General features: G+C 31.4%; 1 protein-coding gene and 1 long non-coding RNA gene across 2 annotated transcripts; both read right to left on the reverse strand.

Annotated features, from left to right (window-relative positions):
• Nucleotides 1–2,500: 2,500 nt before the first annotated feature.
• LOC111985628 (exopolygalacturonase) lies at nucleotides 2,501–4,756 on the reverse strand. The gene is made up of 5 exons (XM_065766868.1): nucleotides 4,570–4,756; nucleotides 4,074–4,358; nucleotides 3,728–3,848; nucleotides 3,128–3,435; nucleotides 2,501–3,002 (listed from the first exon to the last, which is right to left on the reverse strand). The coding sequence occupies exons 1-5, from the start codon at nucleotides 4,687–4,689 to the stop codon at nucleotides 2,769–2,771; spliced, it is 1,068 nt and encodes a 355-aa protein (XP_065622940.1). The 5' UTR covers nucleotides 4,690–4,756; the 3' UTR covers nucleotides 2,501–2,768.
• Nucleotides 4,757–6,698: 1,942 nt separating this feature from the next.
• On the reverse strand, nucleotides 6,699–13,308 carry LOC136064746 (uncharacterized). The gene is made up of 3 exons (XR_010626354.1): nucleotides 12,825–13,308; nucleotides 8,813–8,893; nucleotides 6,699–6,919 (listed from the first exon to the last, which is right to left on the reverse strand). It is a non-coding gene; the product is annotated as an uncharacterized LOC136064746 (long non-coding RNA).
• Nucleotides 13,309–20,186: the final 6,878 nt, after the last annotated feature.

Genomic DNA, 20,186 nt, shown 5'->3' on the forward strand with positions numbered 1-20,186 from the left:
GAAAAAGACTTTGGAAGCACGTGTCAAAAGTTAGTGTGAATATACCAATAGACACCTTTTGGTATAAATAATATAAAGAGTTACAACTTTTCAATAGAGACTTTTGAGTATATCAAATTTGAAGGTGACTGCTCTTCATTCCGCCACATGACTACATAATTTAATGCCAAGTATACATTTAAAAATACTAAATAGTTGTGACTTTTCACTTTTCACTAGACACTTTTCAGTTAATAGGTATCTTTTCGGTTAATAGGCACATTTTAACTTTTCCTTAACCTCTCCTTATTGCACTACATGCATGGCTACATAAATTAATGTCATGTATACAATTAAAAATACCAAATAGCTATGACTTTTCATTTTTCAATAGGCACATTTCATTCAATAGGCACCTTTTTGGCCAAGAGATTAGGGTTTCTATTTCACTAAGTATTTAAAGAAAACTCTAAGGCATGTTATGTTAATGACTTTGGATCTTCTCTTTTGAGATCTAAAATGTGTTGTGCCTTCTCCATTAAAAGTCACTATTGGAAATAATTCTCATACCAATAGAACTAGTAGATCTAAAGTTGTTGCATCAAATCAACTATAGTTGACGATCTAAACCTTTAAGTGGAGTTCTTAGAGTCACAAACATGAGTGTTTGTGTGCAACAGATTCATAATAAAAGAGTTCATAGATTTGGAGCTACGTGTGGTCACATGACTAAGTATTACATGAGGTAGCGATAGATTTAGGATTAAGTCTATTTTAAAACTTCCATTCTATTAGTGAATTGTTATCTTGTGGATTGTTTAGGTTAAATTCTTCCTAGATTTTTTACCTTGAAACTATATTGTTTCATTGGTTTTTTTGGGTCATCACATCTTGTGGTATTTACTTTTTCACTGTGCTTAGTGCATGTGATGAATGTTTAACCTAAATCTGAATTATTAAGTAACAACTTGGCTAATAAATTAGGTTAAACACACTGTGTTTTACAGGGATCTAAAATCTAATAGAAGTCATTTGTTTAGTGCATTCTAATCTGCATTCGCCTAATGTTATTTGCTAAATTGGGACCATAATGTTCATTCCTCATTCGTTGGCCTTACACTCATTTACGTGAAAATTGTGTATATCTCATTGTTTATACTTGGGCTCTTTAAATTTCTTTGTTATTTATTTGTTTTCTTTCTTTCTTTTGTTTATGTCTAAGTTAAGGATGATAAGTACGCAATGAAAAAATAAGAATAAAAATGGAAGACAATGGCTTTGCCAACCAGTCACAAGACAAAATGATTAAGATTTTCAAATTTGTGTAAAATCCTTCCAAATTAAATTCATTTCTATTAAAGTGTACTTGAAGAAATTATTATTAATTTTTATACTTGCTAAGATTTACTTGGAAATTATTCCATGAAAATTTAAAAATTTATATATTGGATAAGCATTTAGTGTTCAATCGAAGGCTTTGGGAAATTTTCACCATGTGGTAATTAAACATTTCTTTCTACTATATGGGTAAATTTAATATGGTAGCTTTGCTTTGAAATAAATGAAAGCTATCTTGCATTCTCATATCTAGTATTGAATATTGGAGAAAATATTAATATTTGTTGTTACATTGTTGGGTTTTCTTTCCTACATGGTTTGTCCCTCTATTTTTAATCTTTAACTCATTGTTGTGATAAAGAAACTTTTTCATTGAGTCATTAGATAGTTTAAGTAGGTTGATCTTGTTGTATATATAGGTATATACAAGGATATGTTATAATAATGATATTTGAGTTTTAGAATATTGTTTCATAAAGTGAAAAATTCAAGTTCTAAAATTTTCTAAGTGAAAATTCGAAGTACAGCATTTTCGATCGATCGAAACTTAGGCTCGATCGGTCGAAATGGTAAGAAAATAATCCTGAGTCTCTAAATGTCTTGATCACTGTTCAATTCCTGTTCGATCAATCGAAAAGAGCACTTGATCTCTCGAAAGTAATTTTCGACCGATCAAAAATTGTGAAATGGGATTTTCTGTAGAATTTTCTAATGACTGTTCAGAAAGGTTGAAGTGATTTCAAGCCCTATTATCGGTTTTATGAAACGTTTTAACTCTCCATACGTGTCTTTTGATGAAATATAACCCTACGTGTATAAATAGAGGGTTATGTTCACTTGAAAAAATAACTAATTCCACAAAATAGTAAGTTTGAGAGAACACAAGAAATCCTGTGGTCATTCTCCAGAATTGCTATCTGTAGAACCCAACATCTTGGTTGTATACTAGGACAAATTTACGATAACCCTTTAGCAACAAAAGTGTGGGGGGGGGGGGGATGATATAGTGCCTCCAAGTTATCTATTTTTTGTTTGTCTTTCGTGTTAACCTTGTTCTTCCATTATTACTTTGTGTAAAATCCCCGACTGATCTTAGTGATGCGTTGCTACTAAACTAATTTTTAATATCTCAAAATGTTTATGTTTCTTTACTCTAATTTATTTTACTTTTTTTATAATATATACACAACATTCTCCAAATTTCCCCATTTCAAAATAAATAATATCTATAACATAAAATAATAAACACTATCTATTACAACACTACAAACCATAGAAGCTTTCAGCAAAAGGCTGAACTTAAACAATTCAAAAAATAACTAAGCAACATTCCCCTTATATATATATATATATATATAAAGAGAACATGCTGGATACAAGTAAATGAGATTCTATTTAGAATAGAATTTCTATAACCTGTCTGTAGATAGTATTTCTTCATTCCGCATTAGTTAAATTTTTTTGGTACAAGTAGAAGGGTTTTGCTTGCCTGAAACCGCAAGTTGGACATTAACACAAGTGGAAGTAGCAGATCCACTTCCCTTGTATGCGAGATCAATGTCAGTAACTACCACTTGTTGGCACGGTACACTCTTACTGCAAACAAGCTTCACAGCTTCCAATGTTGAAGAAGTTCCTGTAATGTTCTTGAAGCTAACATTGCTAATCTTAACTTTAGAGGGAGACTGAAAACAAAACAAACAAACAAAAAATCCATCGAAAAATTTGATATTAGAATCTGTAATTTGTTTATCTTTTTTTAACTTCTAACATCAAAATGTGTGTATATATTTGTGATATTTATAATAACCTCATTTGAGCATTGATTGTTTGGGCAGTAGTTTTGATCAATGAGGATAGGATTGCCAACATTGTCCATGATAACATTCTCGAAATGTATATCAGAAGCAATCCCAGAAGGGGAAGCAGGCCATGTTTTGATTCTAACACCATTTAATGTATTGCTAAGAGTGGCACCAACAACCCTGATTCCTGAAACAGGTTGTTCGTTTTGGTACCTTCCAAGCCTTCCAATGCTGATACCATGGCCAGGTCCACAAGTTACTTGTTTAATAGTAACATCTTGGGTTCCATCACCAATGGAGATGCAATCATCACCTGTTCCATTACAAGTTAGATAAATTAAACACCAAATATGAATGCTCAATTTTCATTTAAATATTCACTTAAAAAAAACATCATATTTAGTAAAACGCTAACGACTCAAAAAAAAGTACAAATTGGTTTGGTAATAAATTTTTTAGCATCATTAAATCAACATAATAAATAGGAAAAATGAAAAAATTATAAGAAATATTATCACATAACAACCTAATGTGTTAATGAACGTGGTTGGTACTACTTCAACAATATGATCTTATATAAATAATTCTTATCTTAAACCACATACACTTTGTCACAACTTGATGACATGCGTAATTGTGATTTTCAGATTTAACCGTAATTTTTTCTCTATTACTCATAGTCACATTAGTGTTGTGGCACAAAATGTTGTGTCCATACTCCATAGGCTTTCTCATATATAAATGTTGAATTACTTCTTTTGTGAGTTGTGACACATCACTATATAAAATTTATGCCAAATCATTTATATTATCTTTAGCATGCTCTAACATAAAAATGCTTGAATTGCTTTTTAACAATGGATAAAGATTGTAAAGTTGTAGTGACTATATATATCTAAGTAGAAAATTATGGAAATGTAAATGCTAATTATTTTGAGATTTAAATCTTACAATAGGAAGTATGCCGCAATTGTACTTTTTCGCACAATTATTTTTTTGCCATGCCATTTGTCCTTGGCCATCAAAAACTCCACTGCCTAACACAGTAAGACTGTCAATTCTTTTGAAAACGACCCAACCATCTTTCCCTTTGAAGGATTCAATGTCTGCTTTAAACTCAATAGCACCTTTGCATGGACCCAACAAAGTCACTAAACCTAGTTTGTAAGTCCCTGTTGAAATCACAACTTTACTTCTTGCTACTGCACACGCAGCTTTCCAAGCTTGTGTCAAAGCCTAAACACATCATAAAAAATTAAAATCAGCACATTACAATTATTTTTCATGTTAATGTTTTATCAATCTAATCAAGAAACCAATTGGTTTTTAGTGTAAATAGAGTTTGAACCTAAGTTCTCTTATATGATGTTAAAAGGCTTTACGAATTAAGTTGAACACACTTTTCATGTTAATTAAGTATGGTTAATTGCACTAAACATATTTTTACCTGAGTGATATCGCCGTTAATCTGTGCTCCATATGATTTAACGTCAAAGACCTGCCTAACATTGGTGGATGCCAATAGTAATAGCAATGAAATTGTTGCAATGCTTAAATTCTTTCCCATCTTATTGTTCTTCAATTATTTCCTAGCTATTGCCAATTTGTTGTACAAAATGATGAATACCCCATTTGGTTTGAAGCTATTTATACTTCAATACGTGAGCTCTCCACCATTGAGCTATTCAACTAATGTTAACTAATTTTACGATTGAATTATGCTAAAAAATTTAAGGGATTTAATTCACTTTGCCTTATTTGTCAAGCTCTCATTCCTTGAAACCAAATCCTTGATTTCTCTGGACACAAAATGACCATTAATGGTTAACTAGTAAATCCAAATCCCTTGATTTTCTCTTAGACACAAATGATTGTTAACGGTTAACCAAGTAAAAGAGTAATGCTAGAGATGCAAACTTTTTTTCAATTTTTTTTTTACAAACTGTTGATGTTGTGGGTGGTTATTGATAAATGAAAAAGTGATGTTAATAATGAGCCTAGATGTGAATCAATAAGAAGTTGGCCACATCAATAATTTATAAAAATATTATAAAATAGTTTGTAGCTGTAACATTACTCAAGGTAAAAATATCAATTTTAGTAAAGGGTAGCATTACGCTTGTATAATGCATACATTAAACAAAAATAAAATAGGAAGAAGTGTGGCTATATTTAGGCTGCTCTAATTTACTAATGCGTATTTATGATATATTTTTGCTAATTCACTAATGCTTGTTTATGATCTTTATTTGGAATGCTAAAAATGGAGCATATAAAGATGGAAAAAAGAGGAGAAAAAGGGCATCTTTTTAATTAATTATTAGTGTATAACCACATGTATATGCACGGGTATATTTAAAAACAATCACAAATATACACATACATGAGTTCAAATTATACTTAATATTAGAGTTACAATTGACACATTCTCTAAGTTATGAATTTTTTAAATTATGTAATAGTTTTTCATTATATATATACATATAATTTAAATCTAAATAGATTTTGACTCTTTAGTTTTTACACCCAATAATTCACTTGTCCCAAAAATTACAAATTAGATAGGACATATGACACATAATTGAACTCTAATTGAAATCTAATTTAAAATCTAATTGGATTTAGATTTTTCAATTTTTACACCTAATAATGTACTTGATACAGAAATTTAAAAATTTGATGAGACACGTGGCATAAAACTCTAATTTAGAATCTTATTGGACTTTTCTCTAAATTTTGGCTTTAACTATATATATATATATATATATGGACTCTTAGTTACAAGAGTCTTAGCATGATTATATTAATTATCATATAATGAGGATAATTAATTAATTAATGTTTTTTTATGTCCATGTTTTTAAATTTTCTTTCCTAAATGCAATTTCTTTCTTAATGTTGTGTGTGTGTAAATTTTATTTTGGACTTAAATGAGATTTTCTTCAAATGCTTGAATACTTTATTTGATTTATTTGTCTCACCATCAAAATTATAATAATATTCTGACTTAACCTTCGAAGATCTTTGGCCAGTACTACACCAGTACTTTCCTAGGGTTTTCTTTGTTTTTGTTTTGCACATCTTTTTTTGAGCACATGAGCATTGTGCGACTAACTGATGATTTTCGGCATCATCAGTTTTGAAGAAAATATTTTGTACTCAAAAGTTCAGTTATGGGTGTGACATGTATTAGGCTTCTCACACCATCTATCTAAAATGCAATACCTCATTTTAATTTAATCTCAATGTTCATATTTAAGAAAGAAAAATTGAACATTTGGCATTTTGATTTTGATTTTGAAAATGTTTTGTACAAACAATTCGTATACATATGATGTGAGAATTTTTTTTTTTTTTTTTTACTTATAAAGAATCATGTGAATATTATTTACAATGAAATATATACAAGCAAAACATGGGAAAATAATATATATATATATTTATAGAGAGAGAGAGAGAGAGAGAGAGAGAGAGAGAGAGAGTGCTAGCATGTGATTATTTATTTACTATATATCGAGCATGTGAATATCTTTACAACATAAAAATAAAAAGAGAGTGTAGAAACAATTACCTTAAGTAAATTTATTTTGCCAACGGGGCTTGGCTTAGCTGGGTATGGTTCGTTCGCTCTGCCTAACAAGTTCAGGTTCGATTCCCGCTACCAACAGGAGTTCGTTGGCGGGCATCCTTGGTGGGTACCCCCCACGCAAGTGGTAAGGTAGGCATGGGCCCACAAAGCTCCCCTTCTCACTGCCACCTGGTGCCTTGCTCGGGGGCTAGAGTAAATTATCTAATCCCTATTTTTCATTCTCAAAAAAAAAAAAAAAAAAGAAAAAAAAAAAAGAAAGAAAGAAAGGGTAAATTTAGTCTCCTAGTATCATCACCAAAAGGGTTAGTGTAGGGGAGGGGGGATTTGTTAGCTTATCAATGGGTCATGGATAAACATGTGAATTTCAAAGAGAATATCATGTGATATTGATCTATCAACATGTGAATTTATAAACAAATAAGAAACTTCATTCATTCATAGAAATTGAAAAGGGATTTTGGTGAGTTGAAATGCAATTTATTAAAGTTTGGGGTCAAAATGTAATTTATGGAAGATGTGGGCCAAAGTAGATTGAGGTCAAAGTGTAATTTTGTGAAACTTTTGGGGGCCAAAGTGTAATTTTGTGTAGGGTGGCAAAATTTGACATGAGCTATGAACATAACACGACACGAAATTAGAAAGTTTTAGGTTGAGACTTAACGGGTTTGTGTCATATTCGGGTTGACATGACTGACCCATTTAATAAACGAGTTAGGTTAGTGTCCAACTTATAAAATCCGTTTGACCTGTTTAATTAAATGATATTTTATCAATATACCCTTTAAACCCTAGGTATATAAACTCATTAGTTGTTGTGGTTTATTTTCTTTAAGATACCGTGAATGATTATTTTTTATATTGAGATATGTTTTAATTTTAAATGAATATTTGTGATGCATTTACTCGTTAATTCTGAATTTTATATTAAAAAAAATTATTTTTTTGGTTTTTCATAATTTAGATCAATTTGGTTAATACTATTTTTTTCTCACTTTGATAAAATCTAATAAACGGGTCGACACAACTAACGCGTTTAATAAACATGTCAGGTTAATGTTGACTCATATAATCAAATATTCATTAATCGACACGACACGAACTCGACACGTGAACACGAATTATCACTCCTAATTTTGTGGAAGCTTTTGGGTCATTTTGTAATATGGTGGAAGTTTAAGGGCCAAAGTGTAATTTTGTGAAAGTCTGGGGGCCATGGTGGACTGGTTGTATTGTTTTTAGGCTAGACCTATTTGGGTTATGAGTGAAGCCTAATAGGGTTGGGCTATAGTGAACATTTATTTTGTTTTGATTTTCAGCTTAGGATTTGAATTTCAATTGAGATTTGTTTTTGTGATTTGTAGTAGATTGGAACAAGGAGAGCTGAGTGTATATTCAAATTGGGCTTGAGGCTGAGAGTTGGGTTCAAATTTATTTGGGTTGGACACATAAGTTTCGACCTGGGCCTAGCCCAAGGCCTAAGATCTGATAGGTTTTAAATGATTTTTGGACTAGGTTAGGAGAGTTTGGTCAAGGTGTATGGTTTTGACTCTTGAGGTATAACTTATATTTAGACTTGGGTTTATAAAAATTGATGAGTTCACATGGGTTGGGCTTAAGTGAGGGCTGGTGGATTTATTTTTTTGGGTATATAAGGGTGAGTATTTTGACTGTGTTTTTTTTTTTTTGGAGAAAGTTTCAATCTATGGCTTCCGTTTCTGAAAATAGCTCTTTATCATCAGACCAAGACACCAATCAGCTTTTGGTGTAGGCGAGGATTGAACCCTAGATCTTTTATTCAACTACCAGAGACTTTACCAGTTGAGCTAACTGGAACCCACTTGACTCTGTTTGTTGAGTATGTAAGCAGAGCATTTGTATTAATTAGAATCATAATGTGTGATTGTGAGCAAATCATATGCTTACATGTATTTACTATTTAGAATGCAATAGTAAATCATATGCAAATCAGACCACCACACACTCTTTGTGCGATGATCACTTCACAAATATAAGTACTTATAAAGTGCAGGAGGTAAGGGCCAGAGTTCAAGTTTCCAAGAGAAAACATCACACACATATACACTTAGATTAACAAACCTACCTGTGTGTCAATTTTGCTTCTCTTTCTTTTCTCTGTTACCATATCCTTCTCTGATTTGCATTCATGTTCATATATGTTTGGCTGAAAAGAAAATGAAGAGAATAAGTTAGACAATGACAAGATAGGAAAATAAGTAAAACAAAAGAGAAGAAAGGAGCTCTTGTTTGGATCTGTGTTGAGTGGTTTCCATCTCCTTGCTTCCTCTTTTCTTTCACTATTTCATTTTGGGTGTTGGGCTGTGCATTTGCAGTGGGTTTAAAGATGAGTTTTGGAAGCTATATTCTGGGGTTTTTGGCTTGCTGCGATTTTGGTATTTCAGTTGAGCTTTAGTGGGTTTTTTGTTATATTTTTTGGAAGCTATTTCATTTTATGATCTTTAATTTAAACTTGGTTAATCCCATAAAATTGATAAACCAATTAATATAATATGGAAGCTCAAAAGTTAAAAGTTAGGAAATTTCATATGCCGTTAAATTTTGTAAGTTAGGGAAATCTCATATGCCATTAAATTGTGTCATATTAGTAATGCATTAATTATTATTATTGGTTAAAGATTCTAATAGTTTTTTTTTTGTAAGTCCGTATTATTATTGTGATGCATGGAAACTAATGTACTTGTACTATTAGTTTAAATACCCATTGTTTCCTTTTGGAATTATTTTTACTTATAGGGTAATGCAATACCAAAAGAATATTTTTGGTCTTTTTTTAGTTGTAACTATTTACTCTTTATGCATTTCTAATTTATCATTATTATTTATTACATGTACTAAAAATCTTATTAGTAATATATACTATCATTTTTTTTGACAAATAATTAAAAAAAATGCACCATTTTTTTTAATCAATATACACTACTGATTTTAGTAGCATTAGGCACACAATATTTTGTAACTGATAATTAATATTATTAAAGTTGTTTTCTTTTTACTCTTGGACTTCTTATAACATTTACGAGAAATTTTCTTTTCGATATAAAATAGAAATTCTACTCTAACCTAATCTAAGTATATATGTGTGTGAAACTCCTTCCTAGAGACTTGAACCATGGCCCTTACCCTCCACATTTCACAAGCACTTATACTTGTAGAGTGACCATCGCCTCAAGGGCGTGCGGTGGTTATGGTAAATTTTAGTTGTACATTTTTTTAGAAACAATTTTATTTGCACTAAACACACAATATTTCATTAATTGTAACCTATCATTAATAGTTTTTTTTTTTTTTTCCTTTTGGGTTTGCTAAAATATTTATGAGAAGAAATTAATTTCCTATATTATTTTTTTCCAAATTATATTTCTGAAATTAAAATGGATTATAAGGATTTGATCATGTGTCATTCTCATATCCTTTGAGAAAAGTACATGCGTCATCATTGTATGCATTTTCATATTTCCCATTTTAAATTTAACTAGTCGTAAACCCGTGCAATGCACGAGAAATCTAATGATAATAAGATTTAATGAAATTTAGAAATAGGAAATTGAGTTAATAATATTCATTTATAGACATTTTGCAAGATAACAGTTATAAAATAAATAAATAAATGAACAGTCATAATAAAATAAAATACAGTGTGAATAAATATTTATCTTCTATGCTTTTCCATTGTTTAGAAGTATTGTCTAACATAAAACGTTATTGGGTAGCTAGGAGATATGCGGCAAGCTTCAAATTTGAGCTGTAATATGACCTTCTCAGTTTTGCTTAGTTGTAGTAATAATGATATAAACAATTCAAGACATGAAACAAAATCAAAATTACAACACTTTATTCATCATCTTTCATGTTGAATCCACTAATGATAAGGAATTCAATCAATTTACTTTAAGTGGTTGCAACAAAGTTGGATTTTGCCATTCTAGACTCTATAGCAATATATATGTGTTGTATTTCGTCTACTTATCACCACTATTGCACTAAAAATATTTATTATTGAAAAGAATAAAAAATTAAGCTCATCCCCTAAAAATTGTTCTCTTGTGCGTTGCATGATATGGTAATTTTTAACCAAACTTTGACAAATGATATGTCTTACCTGAATATTTATCTTGTAGTAAGGACAGATAGAATTAGACGTGTTTCATGACATTTAAAGCAAAAAAATTTTCTCTAAAATTTCAGAGAAAAGGAAAATCCTATCAATGAAACAAAACTAACTTAACTAATTCTCTTATTTATCGGATAAAAGAATGGCTAGTGCTTCTGTTAGAAGGAGCCAAAGAGAAAGATTTTTTTTTTTTTTTTGGAGAATCAGAGAGAAAGAAATTAGTGGTGAAGAAAGAAAAATATTTCTAAATTGAACTTGCAAAGAAAAAATAAAATATTAAACTATGGTGGTGATATATATATATATATATATAATAAACAATTAATTGAAATATGGATCATACATAAATCATATGTGAAATTGAATGTGGTAGTTGCTAGGGTTTTGAGCTGGGAAGAAAGAACGAAGAATGATGCTCTCTTCTCTCACATTCATAGTGGGGTCCACCTATTAAATTTATGATGGGATTTACCATGAATGTGAGAGGATGGCGCACCTTTTCTTTGCACTCTAGAAGTACCTAAGAATTTTCCGTTAAGATGAATATCTCTCTCACTCTCTATCTCTGCCCGAAATTATTGAATTGTTCACAAAGACTAATAAATTATCCCTACTAAAGGTGTGTTTGGATGCTGCTTATTTTGCTGAAACTGAAAAATCATTGCTGAAAGTATTGTAAATAAAGGTAAAAATTAGTTGATATAGTACATTGGGGCCTATGAATAGTAACAAAAATAAGCTGAATAGTAAAATAATTTTCATTTTTCATTCTAACCCAAACGCACACTAAGTAGCTTTAAATAAAGCTCTTGTCAACCTGACACATAACCCATCCCCACCATTTGTGTTTGAGCTTGAATGTGGAATTATCAACAAAACAAACCTAGCCGAGTCCATAGATTTAGAACCTGTTTGGATGAATGGATTTTTGGATCTTATCACTTAGTTCTCATAACTAAGTTCTCAAAACACGTGGGTCCCACAAAAAATTTTGTGTTTGGCTTGGTTTTCAACACTTGTTTCCATTGCTCAAAACTCAAAAAATTGAGTTAGAGTGATGGAAACAGGAAACACCAAATGGTTGTTTTCAAAAACTGAGATAGGAAACTTAGTGGCACCAACGTAAATATAAGGACTCTATGGGGCCCATAAATTGTGTGTTGTCATGTTAGTTCAAAAACCATGTGATATTACCATTGCAAATTTGGGCAAAGACCATTTCTCACTTTCCTCAAAATATTTCAGCCAAAATTTTCCCTCTTTCTCACTTCCCTCTCTCCATTTTCTCTCACATTTCATCTACTCCATCAAATCTCGGCCTCCAGCGATCTAAACTTAAGCACAAAACCCAATTGAAATCTATATCATACTTCATTTTTAATTATCTATAAGAATCGAACTTGCTAAATGTCACTACACATATATTACCTCCACGAGACAAACCAGAGAATCTAAGTCGCACAATGTCAATACACATATATTACCTCCACTGGACAAACTAGAGAATCCACATACAAAATTCCTAAAAATGACAAACTTTCTAATTCGAGATTAAATTTTATAAGAATGTGGTGTAAAACCCATGTTTTACCCCTCTAATCCCAACATGCCACATCATCTTATCACATATTTAAGAATAAACATAATCACACTCAATCAATTCTAATACCCATATATAAATCCAACCAAATTGGGAATCTATTGAGATGTTATCAGGTGTGATAGGATGTATTGAATTTTAATAAATTTTAAGTAAAATGCTAATGTGGCAATCACTTATTGGATGATGTAAAACATAGGTTTTACACCCCATCCTTATAGAATTTAATCTCTTCTAATTCCTAAAATGACCAACTTGCAAACAGACTCAACAAAAAGATATATGGCAATAAATCTAAGTTTGGGAATTTTTGTACAAACAAGCATACCTATATGGCAATATTGAGGCAGCGAAGAAAATTACCTTCAATGGTGGATCGGATTGTGTCAGTGACAGATATTGAGACAACTGATTTGAGCTTAACTAGTTTGGCCCTTGACCATGATCTTAAGTAAAAAATTGAGGGTACAAAGCAGATGTGTTAAATGGGTATTGCAGGTATGAAACTAAAATTGAAAAAAGAAAGAAGATCAAATAGAAGTAGAAAACCTATTGTACTCGTGCATTGATGTGGGGGGTGAGGGAAGAACGGCGTGGTTTTCACTACTTTGTGCTTACTGCCCCTAACCACGATCCCAGTTTAGCGAAGGGTTTTGGCATAAAATCATGGTTTAGAAAGAGGTGTGTTAAATGGGTATTGTGGGTAAGAAACTAAAATTGAAAAATGAAGGAAGATCAAAAAGAATAAGGGGACCTGTTCTATTGTGCTTGTGTGTTGATGGGGGAGGCAAAGGAAGAAGAAGGTGGTTTTCTGATGGGATAAAATGAGGGAGAGGAAAAAAAGAAAAGAAGAAAAGTATAGAACGCAGGTAGGAAACAGTTTCATCACTATGTAATTAATGTCAGTAGGTGGGGTCCACAGCTTTGGCAAAAAGTTGAGTTAAAAAGTTAAGATATGTGATTGAATTTTTAAACCAAACAAGAGTTTTGGAGTTTTTCAGTGAAAGTGGGATTTATTATGCTTAAAAAAAATTTATCTTTGTTTGTACTTAGTGTCATATGTAGATCAATGTAAAATTAGTCACTTCATTATGAATGGATCTGCTACATACACACTTTGGGGCGTCCCCTACATATATAAAAAAAAAAAAATAAATAAATAAATAAAAAAGTGATACATCTAACTAGTTTGATAAGGATCCATAACCGACTCCAAAATTATTTGTTGAGTGGTGATTGTTACACATAGCTGAAATTGAAACATGATTTCAGTTAAAATTGTGAAATTGGTTTCACTATTTCATAATTATAACTGAAATCGTATTTTCACAAGTTGTGTATATAGCAATGTGCAACAATAATTAGCATTATTTGTTAAGAATCTATAGCAGACCCAAAGTTCTGTTATTGTTACATGCATTCAATAAGAAATTGACAGGAAAAAATAAATAAATAGAGACCTTGATAGTTTTTCTGTCGTGGGCATCAACCCATTTCCCATCAAATAGAAGCAAACGATCAAATCACAGATTTAGAGAGAGAGAGAGAGAGAGAGAGAGAGAGAGAGAGATGGTATTTATGTACGGTAAGTTCTTGCCTGGTGGCGAGTGAGGAGAGAAGCAGAGGGTCGAAGAGACAAGGAACGCGAAGAAGGCGATAAAAGCTGGTGAATGTGTGCGTTGCTCTCATCAACGTGCTCATATCTATGAATCTCTCGCTCTTTGTGCGTCTCTTTGTCTCGCGCTGAAGAGCCGGCGAGTGTGTGTGTGTGTTGAGTGTGAGTTTTGGTTTGCTAATATTGAGGTTGTTCTGACGCGTGTCTGAATCTATTTGACTATTTTTGGAGATGTGGTCCTGTCCTGTGGACAGATACTTCCCTCTGTGTTCACTGTTTTTAGTCTATCTCATGACTCCATTAATGGTGATAATTGTAGTTTGCCAACAAATAATGGTGATAATTGTATTTTTATTTCAAGATATAAGTTCCGCAAGCACCTAATAATTGTTCTTTATTACCGGCGTAATTGGATTAAGGTAAGAAATGGTTATTTTGGTGATTTAACATATTTTTTTGGTAATCTATTTTGCGTGTACAATAATGCTATTTTTTATTTATTTGCTTTTTTGGTTTAGTATTATAATGTTTAAAAGTGATATATAAATAACTGTTTATATTTATTTTTAAAGAAAGAGGTAAGATAACGTGAAATAATATTTAAAAATAAAATAGAGATAGTGTCCTAAGTCTTAGGCTTAATACAAAGATAAAGAAAAAAGCCAAAACTTACTAATGGTCCGTTTGGATACAACTGAAAACTGAAAAACACTGTAACAAAATAATTTTTAAATGTATGAATAGTACAATGGGACTCATATTTAATGAAAAAGTTGATAAAAAGTGAATTTAGTGGGTCTGTAAACAGTGCACGTTTACAAGAAAAGTCAAAAAAGCCAACTGGGAAAGCTGAAAAGTAAATTAAAAAAAAAAAAAAAAAAGGAAAAACGCAAACGCATCTGGGAAGCACAAAACGCGCTTCTCAAATGCACTCTAACAGTAAATTACTTTTTTAATCAGTTTGTGTTTTTTAATTTAAAATTATTTAACTAAAAGATATAAGTATTTTAGAGAGTTTAAGAATCTGTGTAAGGGTATTATAGTACGCAAAATATTGAAACTCAAACAGAGAATCATGCTATTAATAGTATAGTAGATAATAATTGTACTTCCATTTTTATTTTCATTTTTAAGCTTAGGCAAATGAGTACACAATCCTTTTAGGTGTAAATGCATTTTTAGTCCCAACATTTTGACATTTTTTTTTTTTCATTTTGCTCCCTACATTTTAATTTTACTACTTTTAGTCCTTAAACCAATTAGTGTGTGTCATATTAGTCCTTGCCGTCAGCCAACTAACAGAAAAAGTTGACGTAGCTGACGGCACTATTAAAATAATAATAATAAAACCTAAAATACAATTTAATTAAAATTATTTCTCAAATAAAAAAAGTCATTATCTTTTTAATTCTTATTCTTTTTTTTTTTCTTTAACGTGTCAGTCATCAAATTTTTTAAAAAACCCTAACCAACTTTATCTATCTCTAATTTTCTCTTTCTCCCTCTCCCTTTCTCTCTCTAGCCTCCATGGACAAAATCTCTCTCTGATCTCAAAATTCTCTCCACTGTAGCTCCATGGCCGGAGCTCACAAGGTCTGCCTTCTTCTCCACCATGCACCGCTGATCTGACCTAAGCTTTCTCTAGACTAAAAATCTCATCTCCGCTCAAAACCTTACACCCAATCTCAACCAACGGCGAGAAAATCAAGGGTTGATCTTCGAGGTTTTGATTATGGAGACCATGGGGTCTTGATGAGAAAAAAAATAATGGGAAAATTTTGGAGTCTTACTAGTGGGTGTTGTGAAAAACGGATCAGTGGTTGGTGGCTGCGGTGTTGTGAACTCCAAGCGGTGGTGGTTGTGGATTGGTTTGGTTGGTTGTGGTGGGTTTGTTGTTGGTGTAGGTCGATTGGTTTGTTTGTTTCTGGTCTTCCTTTGGTCGGTTGGATCCATTGATGATTTTGGCTTGGGTTGATGATAGTGGGTTTTCTCTAAAATTGGTGGTTGTGGCGTTGTGAACCCCAGGTAGTGGTGGTTGTTGATTGGTTTGGATTTGTTAGTTGTGGTGGGTTTGATGATTTTTTTGGGTTGGTTTTTTAATGTAGGTTTGATGATTTTTTCATGTTGGAGGCTTTGGTGGTGGATAGGGATTTTGTATGAATTTTTGCATGTTTATTTGATAAGAAAATACAAGAAAAGAAAAGAAAATCTTAGATTATTTTAATTTTCTGGGCAACCCAAAGAACATGAAGAACATGTTTCCCATTATTCTTTCGAAAATAATGAAAATTTTATTATTTAGTTAAAATTAATAAATTAATTTTTTTTAATTTAGATGCTGATGTAGCATTTTTTAAGGCCAAAATAATTTTTTTATTATTATTTTAATAGTGTCGCCAACCACGTCAGCTCTTTCTATTAGTTGGCTAACGGCAAGGACTAATATAACACGCGTTAATTGGTTTAGAGACTAAAAGTGGTAAAATTAAAATGTATGGACCAAAATAGAAAAAAATCAAAATGTAGGAACTAAAAGTGCATTTACGCCATCCTTACAAAGAATATCTAAGGAGGTGTTTTTTTTTTTTTTTTTTTTTTAAAGAAAACCTTGAACTTTCATTAAAAAAATTTAGTCATAATTGGAAGGAAAAAAAAAAATCATGAATGTGTAAAGGAATATTATCTATCCACACCAATTAACCTCTAAGAGACCTTTCAAAGGTCATTAGACAAAGGCCCTGTCCAAAAAATTTATTTCCTCTCATTTTACTAGGCTACGAAAATATATATTTTTTATTGATATATTACAGGAAAAATTTTTTTAAGAGATAAGACATAGGGTATCAATAAATTAATACAAGTTACAATCTCTTTCTTTCTCAACCAAATTAAAAATTTAAAAAAAAATCCATTTATCTATAAAAAAAAAATACATTTATATTTATTTCTCATCCTTCCAATTTTCTGACAACACATGACAGAAATGAGAAAACTGAAATCTTACCCTTATTGAGGAAAAAATTGCCAAATGCCTTTTCGGGCAAAATAGCAACTCTTTGCCCTCTTTCCCAATTAATTAGGAAAATACCCTCTTTTGAAACTTGATTTGTGATAAATCGAGTTAGGCCATATCATGGTGTTTTTAAGGAGTTTATAGTAACGTTTTTAGGACCTATAGTGGCGTTTTGTAACTCGACCTCTATGAAATCGAGTTATAGGTAAAAAAAAAAAATTTTAAATTCCTATAACTCGATTTCATGGAGGTCAAGTTACAAAACGCCACTATAGGTCCTTAAAACATCACTATAGGTCCTTAAAAATGCTGCTATAGGGTTTCAGAAATTTTTTTTTTTAACTCGATTTATCACAAATCGAGTTACAAAAGAAGAGTATTTCCCTAATTAGTTTGGAAAATGGGGCAAAGGGCTGCTATTTTTGCCCAAAAAGGGCATTTGGCAATTTTGTCCCCTTTATTGATTAGTTTACTCTAAAGGAGCGTTCATTTTTACATATGGCCCAAGTTTAATTACTTGAGCATAAGTACAAACCATCCAACACTTCCAAGTATTTCTAGATATTTTTCTATTTCTTATTTTTTTTTCTATCATTTTATCCAAGTTGGTCAAATTTTTACATGTTACTAAATTTTAAACATCATTTCGGCAAAAGTTTTGAATTACATCCCATTCTAAAAACGCTAAATCTCTTACTTCATCATGATCAAAATTCCGGCTTGTATCTAATATTTCGACAAAAGTTCAACATCTTTGGGCAGAACATGCATTTGAGATCAAAATTACTTTTATAACTTTTTCTTGAAAAATTTTAAAGAACAAAACCCAGTTTAATAAACTTTTTCGGTTGTTTAATAATGTACTAGATATTATGAAGTTTTAGTTTTTGTTAAATACAATTTTAATCTCTTTTTTTATCTAATTAATTAGGAGTATTTTTAACATTTAATGAAGTCATAACTAACTTTTATATACTTGAAATGATACACCAGTATTGAAATTTTTTATTCCAATAATCATATACATATACATACATATATATATATATATATATTTATATATATATAACTAGTATCTTGAAATGATACCTGTACTAAAATATTTTATTCCAATAATCAACCTAAAATGGTATCCAAAATGGAATACAAATTTTTGGTCAAGTCTAGTGTTTTTTGTTTTTGTTGGCCCCCTTAAGTACGAGAAGTTATAAGGTACACATGATAGATAAATGACATAATTTACCATTCTACTAAAAGAGTCACACCTATTTAAAATTGTTAAGTTAGAAATTTTTTTTAAACAGAAACTAATTACTAACTCAACAATTTTAAATAAGTGGGAGTCTTTTAGTAGAATGGTGGACAAGTGACGTGATCCACTAGAGGACTATATAATTTCTCCTTAAGTACGTGAGATTTAGACTTGATATATGGCCTTTTTGAACCTTTGTTGTGACTACATGGCATCTAAGTAATATCGTGGACACAAAGGAGTCCAATTTTATAACCAAGAGCCCAATAAACTGATTGTCTTAAAACAGTTCGGGCTTCATCGTATTCCAACTTTTATATCATGCTAAAAAAAATGGAAACAATTGAATTTATATATTTCTAGACACTTAAAATATACTAGCCTCACATGTGAAACACGCTTCGCGCGTGCGATGAGACTTTTTATTTTTTATTTTTTGGGTTTACACGTTTTACTCGTGATATTTTTATTTTAAGAAGTTGTATTAGTACTTGACTGCTAATGTGAGAGAGAAATGTGGAAGTGAGAAAAAAAAATTTAGTGATATAAAAAATAGTACATTTGTGGAATTTTTTTTTCCTTCAAAAAGAAGAAGTTGTATTAGTAATAGATAACTATTTTTTTAATTTCGCTAAAAGTTAAGAGTTTTAAATTACTAATTTTACATGTCTAACCTCATGATTTAAGCCTTAGAAACGTATGAATTTGAGAGTATTTTGGGCATCTAAATTAAGGATCACAAATAGGAGAAGTCCCTTAAATAGTTTTTTATATATAAAAGCTACTTGTAACTTGCTAGTTAAATTACTCGATTTATTTATTGCAAACGCTCCTCTTATGGGAGAATTGTAAGTGTGGGGTACAAGAATTTAAATAAGGTACTTGTGCCACATGTCGTATCCATGGCCAAGGAGTCCATTATCGTGCCGAGGAGGCCACACGCTCAGACAGTAAGGCCACATCAGTGGCACATTACCAAAGGAGGCCATACTGTAGAGAAAGAGCTTCGGGGAGGGGGTTAGCCCTGACATAACTGGAGAGATGGTGGCTACCACCACATTTAATGCACCCCACCAAACCTCCTAACTGCATTTATGTGAAGAATACTCCTGAACAGTGCTGCCTTAGCTGCCCTAACTCACAAGAGGTTTGGAAAGGTGTCTGATGGGACAAACACTCAAGTAATAGCCTGGACAATCAACACATGGAGGGCCAAAATCACCTAAAAGGAGTTATATAATGTAAGAGACTCTCCAAGTAGAGGGGATTGGAAAAATTTGTAGAGAACACATAGTAGCAACAAGAGCTAAAATTGTATCCAAGTCCAAAAGAACTAAATTCAAGAATCATTCTCCTCAGAATTTGGCAAGGAAGGATTTCCTTGCTTTAAACTTGTCTTTCTTTGTTGTCTTAATATCATTGACCCATTGTTCGCATTGCCTAATTCATTAAGGCCTAGCTTTCTAGCCCACTCTCTACAAATTTATTATATAGAGCTCTTTGGGTTTTAACCCATTTATCAGTTGGGCTTAGGAGCCGAAAACCTGTCCCTACAGTAAGCAATTGCTGGTTTTTCTATAGTTACCTAAACCCAAGGAAGCTAATTTCTTATCACACAAGCATAACATTTCTAATTTTTCTCACCATTTTCATGACTTGCCCACTAAAGACCACAACAACATTTACATGACCAACATTCTATTAGAATAAAATGCATGTGAATCTTGTCTTTTCTATATTTTTACTTGCTTTAGTTATTGTATTTGTTATCATTATCTTGCTAACGGTTCTAAGTAAATGTTGCGAATTTTTCTTACTGATCACTTATTGAAATATAAAAAATAA

This window comes from Quercus suber, unplaced genomic scaffold, assembly GCF_002906115.3.
Source record: "Quercus suber isolate HL8 unplaced genomic scaffold, Cork oak 2.0 scaffold_753, whole genome shotgun sequence".
Taxonomy (NCBI): Eukaryota; Viridiplantae; Streptophyta; class Magnoliopsida; order Fagales; family Fagaceae; genus Quercus; species Quercus suber.

Excerpts from the sequence above, each read along its gene's own strand:
- LOC111985628 (XM_065766868.1), bottom strand. The coding sequence starts at position 4,689 with ATGGGAAAGAATTTAAGCATTGCAACAATTTCATTGCTATTACTATTG. Across the intron at positions 3,849-4,073 it reads ATTGCGGCATACTTCCTATT|CCTATGGAGTATGGACACAA; the intron begins GTAAGATTTAAA and ends TATATGAGAAAG. Across the intron at positions 3,436-3,727 it reads TCATCAAGTTGTGACAAAGT|GTGATGATTGCATCTCCATT; the intron begins GTATGTGGTTTA and ends GTAATGGAACAG.